This window comes from Pristiophorus japonicus, chromosome 16 (assembly GCF_044704955.1).
Source record: "Pristiophorus japonicus isolate sPriJap1 chromosome 16, sPriJap1.hap1, whole genome shotgun sequence".
Classification (NCBI taxonomy): domain Eukaryota; kingdom Metazoa; phylum Chordata; class Chondrichthyes; family Pristiophoridae; genus Pristiophorus; species Pristiophorus japonicus.
Window position 1 is genome coordinate 3,690,592 of NC_091992.1, and position 24,040 is coordinate 3,714,631.

At 42.3% G+C, this 24,040-nt stretch overlaps 1 protein-coding gene across 2 annotated transcripts in view; it reads left to right on the plus strand.

The window, feature by feature from the left end:
• ywhae1 (tyrosine 3-monooxygenase/tryptophan 5-monooxygenase activation protein, epsilon polypeptide 1) overlaps positions 1–24,040 on the plus strand; it is a 34,051-nt gene that overhangs the window by 4,543 nt on the left and 5,468 nt on the right. For both annotated transcript variants that reach the window (XM_070856896.1, XM_070856895.1), the window contains exons 2-5: positions 16,618–16,817; positions 21,175–21,281; positions 22,091–22,297; positions 22,965–23,101. In XM_070856896.1, coding sequence (XP_070712997.1) covers positions 16,618–16,817; positions 21,175–21,281; positions 22,091–22,297; positions 22,965–23,101 — 651 coding nt within the window. The remainder of the gene's footprint in view (positions 1–16,617; positions 16,818–21,174; positions 21,282–22,090; positions 22,298–22,964; positions 23,102–24,040) is intronic.

A 24,040-nucleotide genomic window follows, 5' to 3' on the forward strand; every position in this document is an offset into this window, starting at 1 on the left:
TTCCACTTCAATAGCTAAGCAGCTATTACCCATTTACCGCTGTGGTTTTATTGTGTAAAAAGTTAGTGCTGTGCCTTGCTAAACTTCCAAATCACCATGGAGTTGGGGTCATTTCCATCCTGATTTTATAAAACTCCAGCTTCAGTACCCTGTACCTGTTAATCTCATGTGAAAATCTAGTCATTGATTCACTTCTGACTAGATATCTGATACCAAACTCTACCAGTTTCAAGTTGATACGAGGAATCTAGTGTCAAAACTCTTCAGATTATTAGAAGTATGATATAGACAATAGTTTGGCACCAGAGGCGCTCCGATCTGACCTTGTCTTTTAATAGGGTATGTTCCAGCAAGCCATGATTTATTGAGAAATGTCAAGGTAAGTGTCAAGTTGAGTGCAGGATATGAAGGTTGAAAAGGAATGAGCTAAATCAGGAAATGGTGATTAGGTGACTCTTAAGATTTTAAATGTTTGAAGATTGTACAAGGGAGGAGAGCCTGTGCTTAGGTAAGAAGTTTCTCCGTTTTGAATCCTGCGAAAGAAGGAGTTGCTTGAGGTCAGGAGATAATGAAGCAATAAATAGTGAAGGAGGGAGGGATAGACTCATCAAAGGTAAGAGGTGCAAGCTCTTGGTTAAATTGGCAAGAGGCATGAAGAGACTATCTTTGGAGAATTCAAAGAATGGATTTACACTGCTTATTTAAGGCTATTGAGATTTAGATGCAGTGATTTAACAGCAGATTGGAGGCTGTGAACGCTGAGATGCAATCTGAAGAAAGTTGATGAATGTAGAGGTAAATCAGAAGCATGATAGCATTTGATGATGGAGAGATTGGGGCCCTTGTGGAATAAGTCATCAAAACAAATTGATAAATGAAAGCAAGATCAAAGATTGTATAGAACAGGGCTAAGTTTTGGGGCACATCTAGAGGACAATCGGAAGGATATGATCAGAGGCCTTGGTGTCCAGAGAGGAGGAGATCTGCCCGACCTGGTCGGGATAAAACGTCATCGTGGCGGAACAATGGAGGGAGGTCAGCGTTGGAGAATAGTGATCTGAAGAGACAGCTTGATTTTGGGGGTGGGGGGGGTGGGGGGGGGGAAGGTGAAGAGAGCCAATAACTACCATTCGGGTGACAGGCGTGTAGAGTCCCAGAATCAGAATTGTGCAATCTTATCTGGTCATGCCCTTCCCCCATACTGTTAAATTTTTCTTTCAAGTATTTATCAACTTCCCTTTTATCTATTAGATTCTGCTTCCACCACTGTTTTTTTGGTTGGACATTCTACAGCCTAACAGTTGAGATTTTAAATGTAAAAAACATTTTTAATCCCTCCCTTCTGTTCTGGTGGTAAATTTATACCCTATAGTTGCCAACCATTGCAAATAGCTTTCCCTGCCCTTATCAAAACTTAATAATTCTTCCTCCTAACCTCTGCTTCATATTTACTGCTTTATTCTCTACTGAATGAGTCCTAGTTTCTCTAATCTCTTATAAATGTTGGAGTATTGTAGTGAATCTTTGGCACCCTCTCATGGCATTAATATCCTTCCTAAAGTAAGACACCCAAAACTGGCCGCAATTCTAACTGCACCCAGTTTGTATAAGATTAGTATTATCTCTTTACCATGCGCTCCTCTTTATAGAAGTTAGGATCCTAGTGCTTTATATTTAACAACATATCAACCTCTGCTCCCACCTTTACACATGTCTGAGCTTCTAGGTTTTGTCAATTAATATATATGCTCTCAGTTCATTCTTCCTCCTAAAATGTACCCCCTTGCCTTTCTACACACTGAACTTTGACATCTTTTTGCCCAATATATAAACTTGTGCTCGTCCTCCTGACATTGCTTACAAGGACTCTGATGAAAGGTGGTTAAGATGCTAATTGGACATTTGGTTTCCCCCAGAGACTAAGCAAGCAATTTGTGGGCTCATTTAGGTATATGGGGATGAGCAACCCTCACTGATTCTGTTGAAAACCTTTTTTATTTCTGTGAGGAGAGGGTTTAAAAAAAAAAGGGAGAAAGAGGGCACGTTTGGGCAAAGTGGTTCTGCACAGGACAGTCAGGGAGGATTTGTTCTGCCTGGCCTGTAGGAAAGAATCTGGAGGGGTTCTAAGATGACCTATTGAAGTGGGGTAGTTGGTGCTCACTTTTATATCGTAACCCGAAGATGAATTTTACTGACGGAACTAAATGAATCTGATAAGTTGTTCTGTGTTTCACCCAGTGATAACTTGGTCTGCAATCGGAGAGATTGCAGCAGTTCACCTCAGTAACACGCAAGTATCTGGTCTGGAGTGATAATTGTTGCATCATCCAAATTAAATACAAGGCAGTGAGTCGACTTCTGTATAAGTAAGATGCTCTGTTCATGTTGTAACATGAAAGGGTTCTGGCAGATAATTGTGCCGTGTCTGTTACATCATCAGTGTCCAAATAGCTACTTGGTGAACAATTAGTGCAGCTATGATTTTCGCCTGATGAGTCCATTTCCCAAAGCGTGAACAGTGCTTTCAGGCCCCTCACCGTTAGCTGGTCGTACTGTGAGCCATGCTTTGATCACACTACCTCCAATGGGAGCAAGCCTTCGAACAGTGGGGTAGAGTGGAAGAGGAAAATGAGGAACAAAGGGGTATTAGGATAGAAGTGAAGTTTGTGTGGCTAATAGTGAGAGGGAGAGAGGCTGTGTGAGACTAACCATCCCAGGATGTCTCCTTGTGGGACTTTTTAAGTCTGCGAGCTGGTAGTGGCATTACCCCAGGCAGTCCGAGCGGATCTACCAGATGGCAGGTGAGTATTTCGTTGCATCTGTTGCCTAACTTTGTTCTAATGTAGAATGCTGTTTATTGGCTGCATCATTGCAGTTTATAATTTTTAAAAACATTTTTATAAAAGGTTGTCTATTCCTTTTATGCCAGTTTCACCCTTGCCCCCAAGAGTGCCTCCCACTGAAGGATGGTCTCACAGTTGCCAATTTGACTGGATTTTTGATTGCAGGCATCACAACTGAGCCTGGCTTTGCTCTTTCCATCAGAAATCGCTGAATGACTATCGGGATCCTGGCTGACTTTTCTCCCACCTCATTGTCTGTCTCTCTCACTGCAACCCTTCCTAGCCCAGGGAAACTGAGGCTAATTATAGAGCCCCTTCACCCAGGGGCTGAAATTGGCTAACTGAGCAAAGCGCAAATAAACTCGGTCTGTGTGCTCCTGTTGCATGCTGATTTGACCATTTAGGAAGCCTTTTATCTAGGCTAATCTCTGCTTTTTACCAGCTTATGAAAAAGAAAGGACACTGTAGTTGGTTTGGAAACTATTCAGCTTTGAGAGCAGTTGCCTTATTGAAGCTAATCATTCAGGAAGGAGAGACTTGGGTATGACCTCTCCGGACCAGATTGTTAGAAAAGGGAAGAATGCGGTTTCAATGTCCCACTTGGAGCAGGGAGATGATTAGAATTGAGGCCAACATTTCGGGTTAAAATGCACTCTTCAGAAGCTGTTGCAGACAAATTGGATACTTGAGTATATTTGCCAATAGAGATTCTGCTCTTTTAAAATTCTCCCACCTACAGTTGTAGGCAGTTATTTTTGTGGTGTATTTGAGTAATTTTCAAAGTTACAGGTCTTCCTGTAAATGAAGTGTTGGATGCATGGTGGTGCTGCACCAAGACCATTGTGTAATGTTATTGTGTAACAGTGTTCTTGTATTTTATATAGTTACTAATCCATGATTGTAATTTCTGTAAGTTTTTAGTCTAAAAATGAAGTTCCACCAACTTTTGATTTTGGAATTGTTCTAGTTTGAATGATCTTGCCTCAACATTACTCTGAAAGGCATGGCATTTTATTAAATGCTTCTGGTTTGGGGAGTGGGGGAGAGTAGTAGTTTTTGGCTGAGTTGGCATATTAATATTTGCAATGATAATCGATGTATACTAAATTTTTAGCCTTTGTACCTGTAGCTACCACAGCATGCTGCACTCCTTCAGGCCTTGACTAATCCCAGTCTAACTGACTACGACAGGTGCAAAAATAGCTAACTTGCAATCATTGCTTCCAACCCAATATCAAGAGTCTCCTTAACCTGAGATCAGGAGCTTTCTGTGTCGGTATCCGGTATATATCTGTATCCTAGCACTGATGCAAACATTTAATTCTATCACCTAATGTGTGTATAATTAGGATTAAGTAGACAAGTCCATTTGAAATTTCAGCCATTAATTGTCAGTATTGATGCATAATTAAAATAGTAGATTATTCTTATGGCTATTTTGAATTTTCCCCAAGATCATAAACCAAGCCCTTTTTGGCCCTGAATACCCCATTAAATAGTTTCTACTATGTAACTTGTACTACAATATCACATGTATTCTAACATTTTGTGCATCAAACTTCAAGCAGTTTCTTTTCCTCTAGCAGTTGCTAATGACTGTTCAAATTGTTTTTCGACTTGAAAAACTCGTAATGTGAGCCTGGCCAGAAGTAAAAGCTGTACTTCCAGAAAATTACATGGGGTGGGGTGGGTGAAAGTGTGAGGGCAGGACATCAAGTACATTTTGGTGAAACCGTTTACCGCTGAGAGGCGGCCACTTGCTCCAGGAAGCCTGCTCCCTTTCAGTTAATCTCAGCCATTCTATCCCTGGGAGTTCAAATTATTTAGTTACGGCAGTTTCTAAACTCTTGGTAAAGTGGGCTTGTGGATTAACGTGGAGCTGGTAGGAAGAGGCAGTGTTTTTGGAAATTAGATCCCGAGGCAGGGATTAGGGATGTGGAAATGGGTACCTTTACAGAAGTGGCTAAACTTTCTGTTCATTTGGTGAAAGGCATTTCCTGAAAATTTCAACCGCATATAATCTGAAAGCGTGCAAGTGCTTGGAGCTATGATTGTAAAAGGGAGTGCAAGATCTAAGGCTCCCTTTAAAATATATCAGATGTTGCAATTAGATGTTTTTTTTTGCCTTAGTAATGATCTACTCACTCTTCTCGGTTTCCATGCATCATTCAATGTGCTGCCATGCTCCCTTGTTTTGAAACTTTACAAAATGAATCAGTCATATTACATTTACACTTGGATCCTATATACAACTGATATTTTAAAATGTGAATTTATTTTAATGTTCAATCCAAACTCGAGTGATTCTGCTTCAATTCGTGACTCGCTTTTACAAATGTGCAGATTATGAATATTGCAGTGATCTAACTAATGAAAAACATACGCACAAAGAGCAATTAGACTGCTTAAGGAAATCCATTAATGGCCTAATTGAAATGTTCTTGGGCACTGTGGAATTGAGCTTTTAAGCATTAACCTTTATAAATATATCTGGTGCTAAGCAGGTCTTTGCATTTGAAATGAGTGGGGTACATCACTTTGAGTGGTAGAATCACACAAGCTGGACTGTTCATCAGGGAGTGATAAAACGTGGGTCTAATTTGCTTTTCAATTTTGCTATTTAATATATAAATCTGCCAAGTTACTAAAAATGTTATCTTGTCATAAGCTTTTCTGTGGCTCCACTATGATCCAAATCCTTGATGTACACAAATACATTTTGAATCAGTTTAACATGTTTCTGTACTTTTAATGTTGATGCTCTTCCAGTTTCTGAATTCAAACATCAAATGATTAAGAAACTTATGTTGCTGTAGTCAAAAGTTTTCTCTAATACAAGCCTTGGAACCCCTACTATCTGGGAAATGCATTTTCCAGATGAGCATTCTTACAATGTCAACAACCATTGCAACCAACAGAAACAACCCTAATGGTTCAGTCTGAGCTCGATTCAAACCCAGTTCCCAGAGGGGAAGAGCCTTTCTATTCCAGCCAGTCCCAACGTTTCTTTAAAAATCCTTGCTGTGCTCTTAAGTTTTTGATGCCATCATCTATAGAAAAGAATATTTGCGTGGTAAAATCTTGCACATTCAAAACCAGTTCAGTGAATGAAATGTGTTGTGCGTTTGTCGGGTCTGTATAAAAGATGCACAGTGCTGTGGCTCTTGGTTGCAACGGTGCTTGGCTGTAATTGTAAATTTAGTCTTGCACAGTAAGTGGATTATCCAGATATAATGAAAAACACCCATTTCTAGCTGTAAAAGCCAGTGCCAATACATCTGGATGTTTGTCATTCAGCAGCCACGACACATTTACTTGTAATTGTATGCAAATAACTCGTGGTTATACACTTAACCAACGACAGTCAGCTGAACCCAGCTGCAATGGTCTTGCAGGTAAGTTATTTCAGTCAGTGTTACTGGGCTTTTTAATGGCACAAATCACATTTAAGCCAGTACACTTCAAAGCTGTGCGTTACTTTTAATCCATCACCAAAATGCTCACGCCAATATTGCAGTAGTGCTCAAAATATTCTCTCCAGGATTAATCCAACCCCCGGGACCTATTTTTTTTCCATGGGATGCTTTTCTGTTCGCGTCTCATTTTGTGGCCATTTGTTCTTTAAGACTTCAATAAAGCATAATCGATCTGAGATTTCTAGAGGTATCCATAAAAACTGAAAATACCCAGCAGTCAACATTAGGGAAGTATTGTCTGCTCATGATGTACAACTTTAGCATAATACTGTTGGATACCCCTTCACAAGAGCCAATGTTGTGGCAGATTATTGGCACCATTAAAGGGGAGGGTTATGTCTTTGCAGTTCCTGGTGCCTGGCCACAGATGTTTGTCTGAGAACAGACAATGTGCTTACCAGGATATCTGGATGGTCGCAGGGAGCGAAAATTTTATGAGGGGGTTGGGGGAACGGAAACTTAAAACCAAAAATACTCTCATAAAACAGTTGTAAGAATTGTGTTGTGAAACTCAGCAGCTGGTAACGATGTAATTGTGTCCTGATCTTGAAGGCTTGTAAACAAAATGGCAGACAAATTTCTGTAAAACCTATTAACTTGTGGCCTAAATATATTAATTTTATTACCCGCTAGTGAAAATTGATATGACTACTTTTGATATTTTTAATTCTTGAATCTTAATCCATCATTTGTTAAAATCTAAAATCCTCATGAAAAATAGCACTTTGTTTGGAGCATTAACCCAGATTGTTAGGAATATTTCATGGGGGTGTGGAATAAACACATTTAAGGAAATATACAGCAAGTCAGTCAGTTTCTTCATCGTCATTTGATCAAAATCCTGGAACTCCCTGCCTCACACAACTGTGGAAGTATCTTCATACGGACTTAAGTGGATCAAGAAGGCGGCTCACCACCACCTTCTCGAGGGCAATTAGGGATGGGCAATAAATGTCTGCCTTGCCAGTAACGCTCACGTCCCAAGATTTTTTTTAAAGTATCTCTAAAAAGACCCAGTTAATGTTTTGCCTGCATATCCTGCAATGTTTGTATTTATTTATTTTTTGACATTTTAAGGAGGTAATGTTCATTTGAAAGCTTTGAAACTCGTCTCTTGTGATCCGCTCCGTCCTTCCAAAGATCAATCTTTACAGAAGACATCATGGTAGTGATAGACCAATAGACAAAATATATGTTTGAAGTCAAGAAGAATTGCACTTTCAGTTTGTGACCGGTTTAATATAGTGTGACTACCACAGTATGTAGCTATTGTATAATGTTCTTACACTGAGCATCAGGCAATTATTAGAAGTACAGCTTTGTTTCGCAAGGTTGTGTAACTGGAGTTCACTGAAAGGAAGATGGGATCTTGAAAGTTGCGTCTGAGCTAGATTCGGGAGAGTAATTGTTTCTAATTGAAGATTGAGAGGTATTCCATTTGTTTTGGTATTTTTCAGCTGCTCTTGAGGTGGTGGTTGTTGCTTTTAAGCAGTTATACATTTTCCAACAGCCTTATCCTAGTGGCCACTGCATGTGTAAGGCTAAAATAATCGCAGACTATGCAACGTTAGAGCTTCACAGCAGAGCATGTGAAGCTTTGTACCACTGAATTTGGCCTGTGATTAATGGGTGCATTTTCCAGCAAGAGTGACTGGATAGCAATTAGGCACAGCAATTCTGTTTCCCTCCCCAGCCTCTGAGCATTTGTAGAGCCCTCAATATTGCCTTCATTGGGATCAACTAACTCTATTAAGCTTTCTAGTTTGTGTGGCCTAGTGCTACACCGTGCGGTGTACACATGCTGCTGGGCTATCAGAAGAGCTATTAAGCATATTCGAGTAAGAGTTCTATTTGCTATTGCTCTCCAGGGCAGTGCACATTATTTGGAAAAGAGGAGTTACTGCGCATGTAACTGCTGATGTGAACCACTCCGGACTCTGTTCAGTACTAGTAACTGTTGGGCAGGCAGATATTTGTACTGTACTTCATTCTTTGTGGCATTGTTCTGAGTCAGAGGGTGTGTTTTATAGTGAGCTGTTAGTGCACATGTACTTCCTGTAACACAGCTATGTGCAAGGACTTTTAAATGTGTATTAATGGACTTAAATGATTCCTGTATTGCTTTTACCCACCTACACCTCCAAAAGTTGAACATGCTGAATAAACCATCGCTGCCGCCTTAGTTTGTCAATTCAATCCCATTTGTGATATACTTGCAACCATTCTTTTGATCAGTATGCAAATGCTAATTGTTGAATTTTATCTGCCCAATTGAGTAGCCTGTCTGAAATCATTCTGCATCCTCCATTTCTACTAGTCTCTTATTATAATCTTGTTTTAGTTTTGATAACCATTAATGCAGATGTAATGGTGACTATTCCTTTCTTACATTTGGGAGATAGTTTTGCTGCTTACTCTGGTAATCCTTCACATGCTGTTTCTTGGGGGTGAAAAGACTGAATTAACAGCTGTGCCAATTCCAGGCTCATTAATTGCTGGGAATAGCATTTGAATAGCTAAAGTCCCCAGGGGAGGGGAAATATGTAAAGTAGCAATACATTAAATAAAAGTGTGGGTTTGGCTGCATCGATTGATAACCAGTTATTAACAGAATTCCAGCCTTTTAGGAGTTACATTTATATTTTCCTGGTATCTTCAGTCGCCTTGCCTCTCGACTGAGCAGAAAACATTAATTTAACTCTATCTGGATAAGTTTGGGCCTGTGTGCAGCACATTGAAGTTCTGACTCAAGTGTAAAATCTGTCTGATTATCAGGCTTAACCCCCACTGCAATAATGGCAGCAATCTCCTGCAGAAGGCCAAATGTCACTACTTCAGTCTGCCAGAGCATACTAGCTTCATGACCAGTTGGTACTAGTTTGGTTAGTCATGGTACCAAACAGTCGGACGGCAGTGGAGATGTTTTCTTGCTAATCTGTGTCAGAAACTGGCACAGTTGAGCAAAAGCATACCGTTTCTCCTTTTTGGTGTGACCAGCTTTGAGTGCAGCTCAGTTATAATTTTTGTAATAAATTAGAATTTACATTGGAGCATGATGTAAATCCTCATAGTTTGCGCAGGCAGGCAGCAAGAGACTTGAGTGAACTCTGCAGGCACCAGCATATCCCCATTTGCCACAACAAAAATGACATTGGCTTTTATGTGGAGGACTTGCTCAATATCATATGTCCAGTTTTAGAAACTGCCCACAGGGGACTCCTACTGGCTTACTGAATGTTTCCATGTAGGTAAAGATGTTCCTGGGTTTGAGTTAACCCAAGGACTCGCTGTCTTTAAAGGGATGAGAAAGGAAATAGAATAAAGAAATGCATACAGTGTGGACTTCCTTTTGAAAGTGTACACTTTCCCCTTTGTGGAAATGGGGAAACAATTTGCAATAGACAAGTCAAAAGTGACAAGTTTTCACCATGTTAGTCAAATGAGGGTCCAGTGTAAGGTTTGAAATTTGCAGAGAATGTAAAGTTAATCTTGCCAAAAATGGCTGCCGTCATCCTCGGCTTGTCCGTGGGGAAGTTGAGCCTTTCCCCGGCAGTTTGCATTTGCCTCGAGGTAAGTGCGCGCCTGGGAATCAAATACTTATGTTTAACGGTCACTTCCTTCCTTAGCTCAGCAGTGCAGTGTTGCAAGAAATACTAGTGCGGTGTCAACCTGCACTTCATGCTGGTTTTGGGGGAAGGGTGTGTGAACTGTTCGCTCTTTAGGGTCTTTCAAAAGTTAGGTTTCCAAGTTGGGACTAGGGATGTTGTGAATTGTGCGAAAAGGAGAACACAGGAAGGGTGCTATTACTGTAAGGAACATAACTTGTCCCTGCAGCAAACTGAAGATGTATTTTTGTGATAGAATCCCTAATTTTGCCATTCTGCTCATTACCAAGTGTGTGTCTATATAATGTATAAAAATATATACACACATACAAGGAAATAGACTTGTCTGCGGCCTGAATGTGGATGGGTTGAGCGAACTACTGCTGTCATCACCTGTAGCCTGATCACCCATTTTGCCAGAGCACACGGTAATCTGCAGTTCACCTGATGCAGAAACGGGCTGGTATGTTCGAAGGATTTTAACAAACTCCTGGATCTGGGTGCAGAAGAAGCATGCTAGTATTTAAGAGGGGAGTTGGATTTAAGTGGGATGAGATTCATGTTCAGACTAATTTTTCTAATTCATTTTATTACAGATAAGTTAGAATGATTATTTTCAAGAGTTCAAAAATGTTTATTTTAAATTCACTAGATACTGAATTCAAACATTGAAGAAAATCACCAAACCCTTGATAAATTAGAGAAATTGTGTCTGCATAGAATTATCTTGGCTGTAACTCTCATGTTGCAAGTCTTTGTGCCGGAATTCCCTTCAATGCTGTATGGTGATATGACCATGTTTTAACTGAAGTTGGTCCTTTGACAGATTTGTTGCAGGATATGATTTCTTTTTACTTGCAATGTGGGGTGAAATTTCTAGAGGTTCAGGTTTGTGGCTTCTGGTTACACCTATACTGACGCAGCCCAAAATCAACATGCTGTTTCCTTGGCACTCCACAATGTATTCTTTTGTATTTTCTCTTCTCGGAGTTCAAAGCCAAACTGAATTTGCAGTTGGCTTTCTGTGAGGACTATTGGGGCAGCTTGTTGAAACGGAGAGTTTACAGGGTGGTTTCTGAATGTGGTATTGCAGTTTTGCTGTTCCAGGGAGTGGTAAACAGGTTTGGAATTGCATTTCTCTGGATGACTGGCTGTGTTGTCAAGGAGTGGCTGCTTCTAGCTTTAGGCTAGGAAAGAAGATTCAGCAGGCTCCTGATTGCTACTCCGTGCTTCCCGGTGCTAAGTATGTGGGCGTGGATATCGAGTGAGGAGGTTGTCATTTTTCTTCCCACTTAATGGCTTTAGGAATGCAAATTTCAGCTGTTATCACACGGCTCAGTGGCCTTCAGTTACACGGTGATGCCCCTGGATCAAATCTTATAGCTGGGGTGTTTTTTAAGGTTACAAATCTTCCTTAAAGGCATGAGACCAATGACCAAATTGAATGAGTACTGCATTTTGGGCTTTGCTGTGATGTCGGGTAGAATATCTTGACAATACTCAGTATTTTGGCTTGTACACAGATAATAAGCACTTGAGTATGGTGCAGGAGGCCAGCCAGTACCTGTAGTGGCATGTCTGAGGGGCATTGGAGAGAGGGTTGATTGGCAGACACGGGAAGGGGAACTTTTTTTAAACTAAAATTTCATGTGCTTGATGCCCTAAACTGCCTCCTTTCATTGATTTGTATCTCCACACAACTAGGCTTGTATCAGTTTGGGGTTCACAGTGTAGGAAGTGGAGTATTAAAATGAAGGCTGCATTGTATCCTGCTACAGAGTGTTAGGGCAGGAAATAGTGCTGCTTTAGCAATAGAATTATTGTCTGGCCAATTTGGGGATTACAGTGCAGTAAAATGAGGAAGTATCCTGGACTGCTGGATTACTTTAATTCTGCCTGTTCGCACTTAGTCATAGGGCAGGGCTTCCACAAACAGCATTGAGTGGTTGGTTGCAAATCGGCTATTCACATCTCGTGACATTTGTTTCTATAGAATGCGCAAATAAACTCGGTTGTAGCTATATTTGAGTGTTCTAGTTGATTATTGGTCTCTTTCTGTGACTGCACAATCTTTATCTACGAGTTGACACACCTTTTTGCCTTTGATCAGATGCAACCTTGTAGGTTTGCTGCACTATAAGAAAAATATCACCCACTGAATTTCTCCATAACCTCGTTACCTGTATGTACATTTTAGGCAGCGGTTCCCTCTTCAAAAAAGTCCTGTTTTAAACATGTTATGGTGATGTGGGAACAGACAGTTTGTCTCGTGCACCAATATGAATGTGAACAGTGTGGACAGCGCACTCCCATGTACAACAAGGTTATGATTAGTTCATAATGATTAGTATTGCCTCCAATATTTTTTTTTAAGGATGCATTCAAAATGAGCAATACAAGTGGCCAGCAGAGTTGTTTTGTATCTTCACACTCTTCCCTTGGAGAACTGTGTGAAGTAGTTTAAGGATTCACAGGCTGATTAACAGTCTTGACAAGCCATGACAGGAATGCTCCTGCTGTGGCCATCTTTATACCAGCCGATGGAATAAGTCCTATACAGTGGGAGGGTTTTATGGGCTCCCACAACTGATAGGATTCGTGAATATCTTCTGTGCTTTCTAGGAAGGGGCACCCACCCCTACCGGAAGCGAGTAATCTACTGAGTAATGTTCAATATTTTCTCACTCTGCTTTGGCTAAAGTATGTTGGTGGCCCAAGGAATCTCTACCCGTCGTCTGTCGGTGATAGTTTGGTCTCGTGTGTTTGGAAGCAAGCTAGCTCTTTGTTTATCCGTCCTGTATATGAACCCAACAGAACTGCAGTTAGCATCTCTGGCTCAAATGCAAAGTTATTTTTAACCACATATTCTAGATATTTAGTTACACACAGCCACCTTAGGTTCTGATACAGTACTGGATTCATACTTTGTAAATACTAAACTCTTAAAATATTTCTGAGTGTGTGGGTGACACCAAGTGGTAATTAAAGCCTGTTGCATGAATTTGCAAGTGTTGCCTCTCACCCCTGTCGACTTTGGGTCAAGTCGCTTTCTCCCTGACTTGTATTATATACTTGGTCTTGAGCATTAAATTTGAGGTGGGATTTATTGAAGTGAGCAATATCTTTCCCCCTGTAACTTGTACCCAAACCTTTTGAGGCTTCATGTCTTCTAGCAGTTGTAACTAGTCATGTCCCATCTAAAATACTTGCCCAATAGGTAATGTTAGAAATAAGACAAGAAAAATGTGTGTGTATGTATATAACACACACACACTGCAGAGTGGGACTAAGTAGATAGCTGAGCTGGAACAGGTGCGATGAACTGAATGGACTTTGTTTTGTAGTGTAACATTTTGATTGCATGATCCCATGCTAGAAAATGAATGGATATAGTTAGCTGTTAAGTGGCCTGTGATGTCCTCTTCCACAATTGAATAGCTTGCTGACACTAATGTCAAAGTTCCTACATGAAGATTGCCCATTTGGATGGGATACTCGATGGCTACTGGGGCTGTGGTCATACTTCAGCACATGTCTACCATCAGCAGAGGAAAAATTGGAGACTTCGTTTTCAAACAGGTTAAACCTCCCTTATCCGGCAACCTTGGGACCTGGCCTGTGTCAGATAAGGGATTTTGCCGGACATGGGTAGGTCACGTTAAATTGGATGGTTCAGGTCATCATCATCATAGGCAGTCCCTCGAAACGAGGATGACTTGCTTCCACACGCCAAAAAGGGATGAGGCACAGGCATCTTCCACCCTTCAAGATGCAGCTCTGGAACTGGAATATTGGGTCCCTCATTGGTACTGAGCAAGGGGATATCTGGGCTGGGAGTGTGGCAGGGAGATTGTGTGGGTGGGGAAGGGGGAGAGAGATGGGCAGTGGATCGCGGGGTCAGGCAAGTGATTGTGGGAGTCGGCAGCAAGGAAGGACTTCAATTTGATCATGTTGGAGTTCTACGCATGCGCCACCTGGTGGCTGGGAATGGTTCTGGACGAGGGGTGGTTCCGGATAAGGGAGTTCTGGATAAAGGAGGTTCAACCTGTATTTGCATGTCCACATTTTTTTGAGTGAGGGTAGGGAATGTGGAGCATTGCACTGATTGTCACTAGTATCAGAAAAGCAAAATTATGACTTGCTACCTGGTCTGTGCAGTGCTTGCTTTGTTTTCCTTATCTGATTTCTGCTACCGATGTAGGTTTATCCTGAAAGAGGCATTTACTCACACTTAACACTACCAATAGTGTACTAGGTCATTGTTAGATCAGACTTGGGCCCAGTAACAGCCCTTTGTTAGTCACCTTTCTGCTGTCCTTGGTTATAATCTTGTTAACTTGAACGGCTGTCTTCACCGATGTTTACTTGTGGATGGCGCATGGAGTGGCTAAGATGGTGTGTACATTGGTTATTGCTTGAGGCCTTTGCAATCGGAGCTGCTGCTACTAGCATGGGTCTTCATGCAATATAAAATCAGAACATTGCAGGAGCTGCACTTGGTCAGGTTGGTAATTGGATGCAAGGATATAGATCAGCCAGGCCAAAAAGTCTCCAGTTTTGGCACTGAGTTTGAATCCAGCCATCCTTGAGTATTTTTCACTGGCTATTGTAAAATATCATTGCAGGGAGCTCACTCAGCCTAGTTCCAATTTGCCTTTGACACAAATGCATAGCTCAAGAGTTGCCTCTAATTTGGCTCTATATACATTGGTACTAGAAGGTATAACTTGCTCCAACTTCTCTCATGCTTTTAAAATATTTTTAAATTTGTTCTTGGGATGTGGGAATCACTGTCAAGGCCAGTATTAATTGCCCCCTGGAGAAGGTGGTAGTGAGCCACCACCTTGAACTGCTACAGTCCGTGTGGTGAAGATGCTCCCACAGTGCTGTTGGATAAGGAGTTCCAGGATTTTGACCCAGCGACAATGAACGAACGATATATTTCCAAGTCAGGATGGTGTGTGACCTGGAGGGGAACTTGCAGGCGGTGGTCCCATGTGCCTGCTGCCCTTTTATTTATACTGTGGGGTACATTTGACTGCAGTGGGACATTCTGCTGAGGGCTTTTGCTGGCGTTGATGGGAAGACCGTACAAGGCAAAAGTATGTTTCTGATCTGTATGAGTGGGCTGAGAGTCCGGGCTTCATGACAGATTCAGCGTAGTAAATCCATCTCACGCTTGCAGAAGGGCTACTGCCTATTCAAAACCAGTTTCATTCTGACTTTTCACTTCTGTCCCAAAATATCATCAATAAAGATGGGTAACACTGCAGCCACTGATTTATGGCTTTCACAGATAGACATGAAATTCTATTCTAAAATCTCAGAATTCCATGTAATAAGGAATGCTACTTGCTAGTTATAAACCAATAGATCCAATTATAAAGCGACACAATGTGATCCCCAAACCATTGATGATGATCCATGCCATTTGACATTGTCACTAAATCAGTGGCTCTAATTACAACTTTTGAAGTGCTTTTCAGCATATTTTGGCTGTATGCAGCCCTGGGGCAGATGGATTGCACATTCCGGGCATCTTCCAAGAATGCTCCTGCTCAATGCTTAAAAACTGGGGAGCCAGGTGGTTGTGGGGAGTTGAGGGTGTATTTTGGGAGTGAGAGTATATTTGCTCAATGACATGGCTAACTACACTTTTGTGTATTATATTATGTTTGCTGCAGTTCTCAAACTGCACTTAATGGATTTTTTAGAGCTGTTTGCAGCAGGGTTAGTCTAGTGCTGTGTTTTAAATGGGAGGACTAGCCCATCCAGCTGCATTTGCCACGGAAGATCCTGGCATGTGGGAATATTACTGTGTAATTAGTCTGGGGTGGAGATTTGGGGAGGAACGGGTGGAAGGTGTAAACTCAGTCTCTGAAGCAGGAGCTTGTTCAAAGTTTAATAGTGGAGCTGTTCTGTGTGCTGAAGCAAAGTAGCTACAGGCACTTGACCAACATGGGTGTGGTGCACTCAGCAGCTTTTCATGGGTTTCCAATTGTGCAAATGCCTGTCCGGTCTGCAACTAATAAACTGCAGGCGAAGATTGGACATGCTGCTTAAATTGCACAGGTTACGCTATTGAGAATTCTGTACTACGGGAAGCAATCAAACTCAAACTGGCCGAAAGCCAGCTACAAACTGATTTTGCAAGCATTTGGTTTAGTAGAATATGTGGCAAATTTTCCTTTGTCCATCTTGCTTCCACCCCTCGTATTTTTTTGAAGTTTATGCCAATGCAACTTGAACATTTCCTGCTTCTCATGCAAGTTAATGGAAAAGTTTCTAATTGGTGCTGGATAGTAGTTCAGTTAAATGCAACAAAAAAGTAGAGGCTGGATTACATTTTTAGTATTTAAAATGGGGTAGCAGCTGTACTGTAGACTGCGTGGGTTATTAAAATGGTATCAAAAAATAAATGAAATTTGAGCTGACAGACAACTAATGAATTGATTGGCACCTTGAGTTTCGGAGTTGCTATGAACATGGATTCGGGGGTGTGGAGCATTAATCTAAACCTGCTTTGTTACTCTGACAGGACGTCAGAAGCTGGGGCTCGAATACCATTCACGCTTCGGTTCTGTTAACTCTTCCCATTCCCTCCCAAAATAATGTAAGCCCTGTATATTGACCCTTAATGCATTGACCATCACTAGTTACTATTCTGATTTATATTTCTTTCCTGTGACACAGAAATGGTGGAATCAATGAAGAAGGTAGCTGGAATGGACGTGGAGTTGACGGTTGAGGAAAGGAATTTACTGTCTGTGGCCTACAAAAATGTGATTGGAGCACGGAGAGCGTCCTGGAGGATAATCAGCAGTATTGAGCAGAAGGAGGAAAATAAAGGTGGAGAGGACAAACTAAAAATGATCCGTGAATACAGACAAACGGTAAGGCCAAATGGCTTACTGTCCCTTGCAAATTGTAGATATAATGTATAGCAGTCAGTTTCCAGGGAATAATTCAGTCATGTTTCTTGGCAACAGGGTGATTTGAGCCTCCAATCAGATTGGCAGTGCATTTAAGGTGGTAATTTAAAAAATGTTGCTTTCACCGTACCAAAAAAACATGCATTGGAGAAAGTGCAGAGGCAAAAAACCATACTCTGCCAGGTAAGGTGTTCGAGGGAGGGAGCCTGCCTGATCTGACCTACACGGGACTAGTGTCCAATGTTCCCTGCAAGCTGCGCAGTTGTGCAGCACTGCAAGGATCCTGCTAAGCTGGCTTTTCAATAGAAAAAATGGGCATGCACGGTATTTTGAATGGGCTGCACAGCTCAGAATTACAGGGAAGATTGCTCCTGTCCCTTACTCTTGCTGCACTAGGATAATTCAATTGTCAAGGTAACTGGAGGTGGCATTAACGGCAGTTTTGCTGGCGTCCATAAGGTTGAGAAGAAAGAAAGAGAGCAACAGTCGAGCCTTTGCCCTTGAATTATGTTCTACTCGTCTTATGGAAGTGGTTATATTAGAGTGTGATAACCAAATATATAGAATCTGAAGTCTGGGCTGCAATAGTGCTATGGTTTGGGCAGATTACTGGAACATATACCACAGTAATGTGTCCTTGTGAGTGAATGACAAGGCAGTAACATCTTTGAGGAGTTCAGCTAAAGCTCTAAATGGAGCACTGAATCTCAATTTATTTATCAGGTATTCCCTGAATCTAGAGATTGAATTGGTGCTCTTAATGTTTGTGTCAGCTTAAAATTGTTCTATTGTGTTTTCCCGAAGCACTGGGACTGTGGGAGTCAGCTTGCACGACCAGTTTAACCAACTTTGTTGTCGGACCTATCTTATCAGTTATTTGTAAAAACGATGAGAAATTAACCCATTCACATGAACATTACATGGAAAAGCTGAGGCTTCTAATGGCAAAATATGCCATTAATATGTCTGGAAATCTGTGTTCTTGGATGAAGCAGTGCTGTTTCTACAACGCAAAGGAGTCCACGAAAGAATAACAGTTTTCTAATTTCTGACAAGTATTGGTGATTTGTAATTTATTTTATCCATTCCCAGCCCCTCCCATTTGGAACACTTAAGCATTTCATTCACCAAGTTTAAGTTGCCATGTGTTCAGTTGAATAGTAGCTCCCCTATTTTTAAACCTCTAAATTTTCTCCCTTCCGAGGTCAGTATGGACCTTTTTACAGCCATGGAGCCCGTACTGATTCTGGGTGTGTCTCCGTGCCACTGAATGGCTTGCATTGTCGGAGCCCTTTTCTCATTCGACAGTGAAACTGGTTGCATCTACTCTGCACCATCTCTACTGCCTGGTATCTTGGTGTGTAAGGAATTTGAGTCAGTCAAAATGCTGGAAACTAGCTGCTGACTGGAATAGTACGGTTGTAGTACAGACTGCCAATGATTAATTCATTTAACACCAGCGACTTGTGGATAGTTTGGGTGTTTTTAATATACAGGCTTCAGTTTAAATTGTTCTTTGAGGAAATGAATTGGATTGCAATGAGTAGATAATGCTGAGAGCTGGCGTCGGTGCGACGGCACTTGTCGCCTGTACTGCCTGGCGAGTGAATCGTTGCAAACACACTGCTCATCTCTTGCTCCCAACTGCATTTCCATTAAGATCGCTCCACAATGCAGCGAGTCCTTTGTGTGGTTAAATGGCAGTACTGTATGAAGTTTTGGTCTATACTAATCCCTGCACATTTTTACTTGGACAAAAATACAGAGCGTAGTTCTGTTGGAGTTTTCCATTCTACCTCATAAAATGTTGCTGTGAAAATTTTCGAAAGACTTGCTATTTTACGTCGATTGTTTCCAATTTCCCATGTATTAATGTGCCTTTATAGAACACCAGGTGGCAGAATAGACTGGAGGACTAAACTCTGCAGCGCCTGACTTTCAACCTGTCCAGAGAGTGTGATGCTCTTTCGAAGATTGCATAAAAAATGCGATGTTGCAATCTTTTAAAAGGTGATAATTTGAAGTGGCTGTGAAAAAGCTGCAATTCATGCTATTTGGGCCGATTTGCCTCAATAGCTTGTTCCATTCCCTTTCACTGGCATCTTGCTTACAAATCGAATACTTTGACTTGTTCTTATGGACACAGTTTTGCTGGTTGCTGTAAATTTGGCCAGCAAAAATTTTCTTCGGCTTGTGAACCCAATCCAAATCCAAACCCGATGACTAGGATAACAAAACGACTGAGATCCTGAGAGGTGGAGCTGTGACCCCTAACTGTTTTGCATGTGGTTTGAATGCTGTCTAGCAAAGCTGAAAATGGAGACTGTGCGATGGGTTGATAGATGCATGCACTACCTGGTGTGGGACTGGCACATCCTGACCAAGAATGTCATTATAGTAAGCTGCTGCTCACAATCTGAAGTTAAAATTTTCAATGGAATGTATTCCTTCTGTGATCTGTTCTACTTTCTGATCTAATTAGAATGGTATTTGAGGAGCTCGGCTGAGATTCAATTCATGACATCAGTGAAAGTCCATTTGGAACGGGGGAAGGGAAAAATAATTGGATTATCCGCAGACTTCCATTTTGGAAATTCCGTTCACTTGTCAGCGTTTGTTTCCCTTCAGGAATGCAGCTTGGGAATTTTGTTCTAATTCCCTGTCCAGTAAATGTGAAAATATCTAAAGTATTTGGATCAATCTAATCCCAGTTTGAGGCCCGTCTCGTGGAATGGGGCTGGGGGGGCGGCGGGGGTGTTTAATTCCCCCTCTTCAAAATCAGGCAGAACAGAAGTTACAATTGAGCGGCTCTTTTCCCGCTCTGATAACCTGCGGTGATTTTACCGGTGGGCGGTTGGGGCATCGAGCTGAATCAGGCAGGCACTCCGTTAATCCATTCCAATCTGCACCCATTGCTCACAAGGCACTGGGACGATTTAATGGCCAGCCTGGCTGGAGAAACTGCTGTGCTCACTCCAACTACTGAAACCTGCTGGATAACCAGCACTAACTCATGTTACTACGGGAGAAAGGCCTCACAGGGAAAGTCTGCAGCCCCTGCAGTTTCCCAACAAGAATCGATTGGCCCTCCCGTGGCAACTCCCAACCAAAGTCTGGCTCCTCTCCCCTGCATTCTGTGTGGGAGTTCAAATCTACACTGGTAACTGGTGAACGGTTTGTCCCAGGGGTTATACTGTACCAAAATTGAAAATTGTTTCTGAAGTATCTTTTATTTCAGAAAAGCGCCAAGCCTTACATTTGAAATCTGAAGCAGTTCTGTAAGTGTGCTTTGAATTGAACACAAGGGCAATGAACTGGCTATAATAAACCCATCATGGTACACTTCTGAACTCCAGTGGCTTGTGTTGGTAAAACTGCAGTTGGAAGTACTGAATCTTAGCTTTTAGCGAATGGGAGGCTCTGGGTCCAGCTCGTTTTGAGTTTTCAGCTTGTGTTCAAATCAAACAGTTGTTTGAATCAAAGTTTTTCTAGGATTGCGCTACTCTCCTGGGAGGTGGAAACAAAATTGCAAAATTGTGATTAAAAGCTGGCTTCAAGGACTTTTTCATCAATCAAAACTCAAGACTTGAAACTTTGCCTGGTAATGTCATTGAAGTAGTCAGTTCAACATCTTGTACATAGGAATGTGACACATGGTGTATCAGGCATTCTGTGCAACAATTGGCCCAGGAAATGTTTTTATGCTGCTGGGATCAACTTCCTTATTCCTAGGAGTACTTTTAAAATAAGTTTTATTACTAATACCAAGCTGTTCAATATATTTTTGTCTCCAGTCCAAAAGAGGCAGATGGTGAGTTTTGATCTCAGTCATGACAGCCTGGATAGCCCAGATGTTTGCCCACGTTGGATGGGGACGAGGGGGAAATCTGAGGGAACTGCTCCGGGATGCTTGTTATGACCCCTAAAAGTGGATTAGAGTAGTGCTGGTAAAGAATTCTGAACTGTTCATCAGCCTGTTCTCAGCTGGTGGCTGCATGTGAGCAAAAGTAAACTGAACACGCTTTCTGTCGCTACTGTGTCCCTGCTGAATTGTTGGGTCAGAGTTCCATGGCTCACGTTGATGGTCTCTCCAGCTTTCTATACATAAATATATTAACAGGTGCAGTATTCGGGTCAATACTCACACATGTACACTTTTGGCTGCTCTTGTATCTGGGTGAAGAGTGTTCTCATTTGAATTCATGTCAGTGACTAATTTATACTGCCATTGGAGAGTGCCCATGCTGATAAGTCTGAAGTTACAACTTTGGTCTGTTGATTGCTCTCAGATTTGTGATTTTAAATGCTGTCATTTCAGGTCGAGAATGAGCTGAAATCAATTTGTAATGACATTCTGGATGTACTGGATAAACACCTCATTCCTGCTGCCAACTCCGGAGAGTCAAAGGTTTTCTACTATAAAATGTACGTACTGGGCATTTCAGGGTATGGGTACATGTCACTGCTGGGATCTGATTCCATAAAAGGTTCCATGTTGGGGTAGGGTGATGTCTAACTCGTACTAGGGAACAGTTCACTGGGCACTGTTGTTCCCCTGTGGGTGGAAGTGCTATTGTACTATAGCAGGGGTTATGGACAAAGACTCCGGCTTTTTCTCTGCCAGTTAAAGAAGAGGAGTTGACGAAGAGAACAATAGTGGATGCTCCCAGAATGGCCTAGCAGGTAAAGCCACTGAGTGTGGTACTGAGCCATATTGACCTATAGGTCTCGGGTTGGATTCCTGGTCTGTGCTGATGTCGCTGCCCTCAGTCAGAGCAGCATTTGGGGTACTGCAGTTAGCCGAGTGCCCCCTGGTACAAAGTGCCTACGTGTGGATTCCTGGGTAATAAAAGATCAGATTCAACTGTGACTTTATTTCCTGCTAACCCCAGTCACACTATACCCCAGTTCAGAGTCGAAGGCGGGGAAGAAAGATAATGCTAGTACTATATAAATGTATCTTCTTTACGGTATTCAATCTTTTTCCAGCAGGTTTCTTGATATTTTGTTCTCTTTTTGGGGGGTGTGCAGGGGTGAGTCGAGTGTAAGATGGGGAATGGGTGGCTCATTAGCTGAATCCTTGTTTTATATTTTAAGTTGCACCAGCATTCAGAAGCGAATGATGTGTGTTGCTGGTCCTTGCTGTTTTCAGTTTTAAAACTAGATTGCAATGAAGAAGCCATGTGTTAGTGACCTGGCCATGGATTACTGACTGTCCTTTGTCCTGATTACAGGAAAGGTGATTATCACAGGTATCTGGCAGAGTTTGCGACAGGGAACGACAGGAAGGAGGCAGCAGAGAACAGCCTGGTTGCATACAAGGCGGCGAGTGATATTGCAATGACAGAACTTCCGCCGACGCACCCCATCCGCTTAGGCCTTGCTTTGAATTTCTCCGTATTCTACTATGAAATCCTCAACTCCCCTGACCGTGCCTGCAGGTAAGTACAGGCTACGCCAACTGGAACAATACCGGGTTTTTTTGTATGAGTGAGAAGCAGGAATTTAGACTTGCGGTTGTAGCCTCCTCTGCTAAAGTTGGTGACCCACATTAGAGATGCAATTCCACATATCCCAGGAGCCCTCTGGTACCTTATCTGAATGGCCTCGTGTGAGCCTGGACAGTGCATCAGCCAATGTTTCAGCTGTGGAGGGAAGTGTGTCAGCTGGGTTCAGTTCCGCACAATTCAGTCCTGAGTTAGTTCAAGCCCTAATCTCGGCTGATACTCCAGTGGAGCACTGAGGCATTGCTGCAGTGTTAGAGGCTGTGCTACGAATGAGGTGTTAAACTGAGGTCCTGTCTCCCTATTCCTATGGTTCAGGTGGGCGTTCAAGATCCCATGGGATATTTTCAAAGGACGTCTGGAGTCCTGGCCAATGTTCCTCCTCGCTCAGTGCCACCAAAACAGATGAGCTGGATATTCATCTTGCTATTTGTGGGGGTTTGCTGGTGCCCAATGGCTGTTTCTTTTACCCAGTGAACCATTCTGTTGAAAGCAGACTGAATGTCAGCTGTTCGGTGATAGAGATGCTAAATGCCAATCTGGGCTGTCAAATCTTACATTAAGTTGGCTGATGCAACAAAATAAAATTCCCTTTCACCCACAGATTGGCAAAGGCAGCATTTGATGATGCAATTGCAGAACTGGACACCTTGAGTGAAGAAAGTTACAAGGACTCTACACTCATTATGCAGTTGTTACGTGACAACTTGACACTATGGACTTCAGACATGCAGGGAGATGGTACGTAACCAGCTAAAGCTGTCAGTTTGTGGGAATCCTTACCATTTCATGTAAATGAATGCAGTGGATGTCCTAATTTGTTTTGCCTCAATATTCCTCACCTCACTGAAACCAAAGAGTTGGGATGGGCAGGTTGTGTAGATTTGAGGTGTTTAAATCCATGCCCCAGTAGCCTGTAGGATACCTTCAGTACAAATATTGCATAGATCCCTTGTGCTCAATTGTCTGCATTCAGCAAACTACTGCAGCCAAAATAATGGAGGACAAAGTAATGGTCTTCCCCTGTAGCGTTACGTGGGTGTGTAGACAGTGGAAAGAGCGTGCGGCAAACCAGTCCCCATCCCCCACCCCCCTTCCCTCAACGACTATCTGTCCCCCCTGTGACAGGGACTGTGGTTCTCGTATTGGACTGTACAGCCACCTAAGAACTCATGTTAAGAGCGGAAGCAAGTCTTCCTCGATTCCGAGGGACTGCCGATGATGATGATGGTGTATTCAGAGGGGATGGGGGAGATGAGCTATTGGGGCTCTTCTAAGGTAAGCTTTAACTCTGCGTTGGCCTGCTCCCTCACCAAACAACTTTTCAACTGATTATCCCAGCTCACTTGCAAGAAATTGTTCTCGAATCTGTGCAAAGGACCCACAGCCAGCTGAACTTGACAAAATGTGGCTCAACTCAACGAATTTAATGTTTCCAAGGGTTAAAATTTCTACTAGTCTTGGGTCTGGGGCCCACGTAAACTGTTTTTAAGGAAAGACTCCAGCTTCTCTCCTTCCCACAGCCATGCACCATATCCTGACAGAGGTTGCTTTGACTGGCTGTTTGGGAGGTGCACAAGACTTCCTCTCCAGGAGGTGGTCTCACGGTGATGTGTGCCTGAAGCCATGTTACACCACTCGGGTGCCCTGTATCAGGATATTGTGGGTCCAGGCCAGCAG